General features: G+C 35.8%; 1 protein-coding gene across 1 annotated transcript; it reads right to left on the reverse strand.

The window, feature by feature from the left end:
- LOC107042731 lies at positions 1 to 1837 on the reverse strand (the record flags this gene model as incomplete). The annotated part of the gene is given in 3 exon segments (XM_015263897.1): positions 1 to 452; positions 1262 to 1493; positions 1578 to 1837. Coding segments are annotated over 3 exon segments (582 nt in total). The 3' UTR covers positions 1 to 344.
- Positions 1838 to 2875: the final 1038 nt, after the last annotated feature.

The following is a 2875-nucleotide window of genomic DNA, read 5'->3' on the forward strand; positions in this document are numbered from 1 at the left end:
AATTATAAATATACGTTTTTGAAATTGACAAAAATCTTTAGTTGACGAAACCGAGAAAATTTAGTTTTTCTATCATCTAATTGAGGTAATAAAAAAAATCCCTAGTTTTATTCTATGGAATCTACCGAAAAGTTTAAATCGGATGAAAAAAATGGGTTGGCTACAAAATTTTTCTTAGTTTTTTATGTATCCCATGATGTATAAAAAATCGCTCGATAGGTATTTTCATCAATCGACGATTTTTAAATTTCACTTGGGTCCCCTTTAATGAAGGATAAACTCGAAAGTGGAACTGCGATATACTTGACGCTGACAACAGTTCTATATAATCCTAAACTGGAACTTTATGACAATTCTTTACAGATTTTCCAAGTAAACATGAAGCAGGTCAGCACAGCCGCAGCAGTGAGTAATGAATATTTAATGGCTTTGGAGGATTTAGCATCTGATTCCTATTAGAAACGAAAAGAATTGTGTTAAATAAAAATTATGAATAAATAAAATTAAGTGTAATATGATACAATACATGACTTCAAATTAATTTCAGTAATTTATGCATCAAACTTCATGGTTTATCAGTGCAAACAATAATATAAATCCTAAAAAAGGGGATTTATAGGATTTCCACACACAGGTCCGATATTATTCAGTCGTGTTTTGGTGTTGTAATGAATTGAGTCTCTGAGACGAGTGTCGAATTGTTACTTGTGTGATGATTTGGAGATTTCCCAACTATTTAGACACAATTAATTATTTGCAATATTTTGCTGGTTGAAGGGCAGCGGAGGAATATGGTTCGTCTGAAAAACATTAGTCACGTTATCGTAGGGTTGTTCGTGTTGTTTTAGGTTCTTCTCGTCGGGAGCTGAAGCACCGCCACGTCCTTGACGTGATTCCTGGGTTAAAAGCAAAGAGCGGTTGCTTTCACAAATGAGCAATTTTATGTTGTGGAGGAGAGAAATTAATTCGTCGTAACCCAGACCAATCTTCTGGTCAAATTTGGGTTCTTCAACTTTTAGTAACTCCATAATTATCCATAAATCAATACTTAATAACAGAAACGTACCAGACATTTCGAACTTTCATATCAGACAAATCGAGATGGGTATTGTATCAATTTACCAACTTTAGATACTTTTCATGTATCTGAATTTGTCCTGAGAACGAGTGGTTTCATAAGAAAATGTTAACAGAACTTTTAGAAAGATGTGAAAAATTTGAATGATTCGATATTACAATTTTACTTTTGAAATCATCATACCTCATTAATAAACGATGATAATTCCTTATACTGACGCTCCACTCGTTCCAAATCCCCCAGAGTACTCTTAATCGCCATAACAAGAGCCTCGCTAGCTCGTTCATTCAAATTCCTGTCAATGAGATAATCCCCTGATGATTCCATCAATTTCCTACGTGAATATAATAGAAATGTGTCGATGAGATACAGTTGCTGTCTTCCCTTCTTCAAGATATCCAATATTTTTCCAATTCTAGAAATATAAGATCCATAGTTAGTACTGTAAGAACTAAAATCATGAGTGAGAAATAATCTACAATTATAATGTTTTCAGTACTTCTCTTCATCATGGTCCCCAATAGGCTCGATCTTCCTCACTTTAGACCTGAACTGCTTCTGTAATTTTTCAGCTAACTCCTCACTAGCTCCAAGCACCACTAAATCCTCTTTTGATAATTCTGGAAGAGCATCTGTTGGAATACTTCGTTTTTTGAACTCTGGGATCAAATCTTGAGCGTTCAGGCCTTCCAGAATCATTGCTGTGTGCTTGGTAAAACCCAGGGGATCGGCCTCCTCCATCTTAATTTAGTATATCAACTGAAAAATATTCGATTAGTAGAAACAAAATATAATAGAATACTAAACAAGTGGGGACAGCCAGCATGTGACAGTGAGCATTTCACTGAGTGATGTCTCATTTTTTTCGCCATCAATTCATTACTGACCGTCACAGTTAAGCTGCGTTAGACACGACACAAAATGACCAAAAATGGTCTAATAGTTGCCAATTGACCATCATTTTTTGGGTCATTTCGATCCAAAACTTCGATCAAACTTTGATCGGAAAACTTTTTAATAGAATTCAATTATTACCACTGATTTTCTTTATCAATTATTATTAATGGCCCGTTATCAATTATACACTGTGAGAAAAAAAATATGGAGAAATAGCATTTAAAAATTTTTGAAAATTTTCGACTAAATCAAAATAACGATTATTGCTATCGCCTTCATCTTTGAACCTGGTCAAAGAAAATGACGCTGAAGTTAGCAGCCGACTTGGCAGCGAAAGTTCAGGGCCGTAGCAAGGATCTGTGGGGCCCCATACCTTAATACGAAAACTGAAAATTGTTCCTATTTAAGTTCTAAATTCCGAAATGATCTGGAACAGCCTCCCCATTCTCCACAATCTGATCAAANCAGCCTCCCCATTCTCCACAATATGATCAACCCCCTTTGTTCAGGCCAAGGGGGTGGTAGGGAGATGAAAATCTCAATTTTTGTCTTTTTTTTGGGAAGAAAAAATTTTGTGCACCATAAATAGCCAGAACCACCAGCACATTGTTATAAAAAAAGATTAAACGAAACACCCTCGACCCCCAGGAAAATGATCAAGTCTTTCAGATTGGTCCAAGGGGGTGCTAGAGGGTGGAGAAATGAAATCTTCGCGTTTTTCAGGGGGAAAAAAATTCTCCGACTCATAATAAAAAAAACCACAAATAAATGTTAATGGAAAAATGCTCAGTGCAACTCCCCCTACCCCCAGAAAAATCATCAAGTCTTTCAGAGTGGACCAAGAGGGTGCTAGGGGGTGAAAAAATTAAATTTTCGCGTTTTTCGGGCGAAAAAAAAATC

Source organism: Diachasma alloeum, unplaced genomic scaffold (assembly GCF_001412515.2).
Source record: "Diachasma alloeum isolate Michigan unplaced genomic scaffold, Dall2.0 Dall_scaffold_00513, whole genome shotgun sequence".
Taxonomy (NCBI): Eukaryota; Metazoa; Arthropoda; class Insecta; order Hymenoptera; family Braconidae; genus Diachasma; species Diachasma alloeum.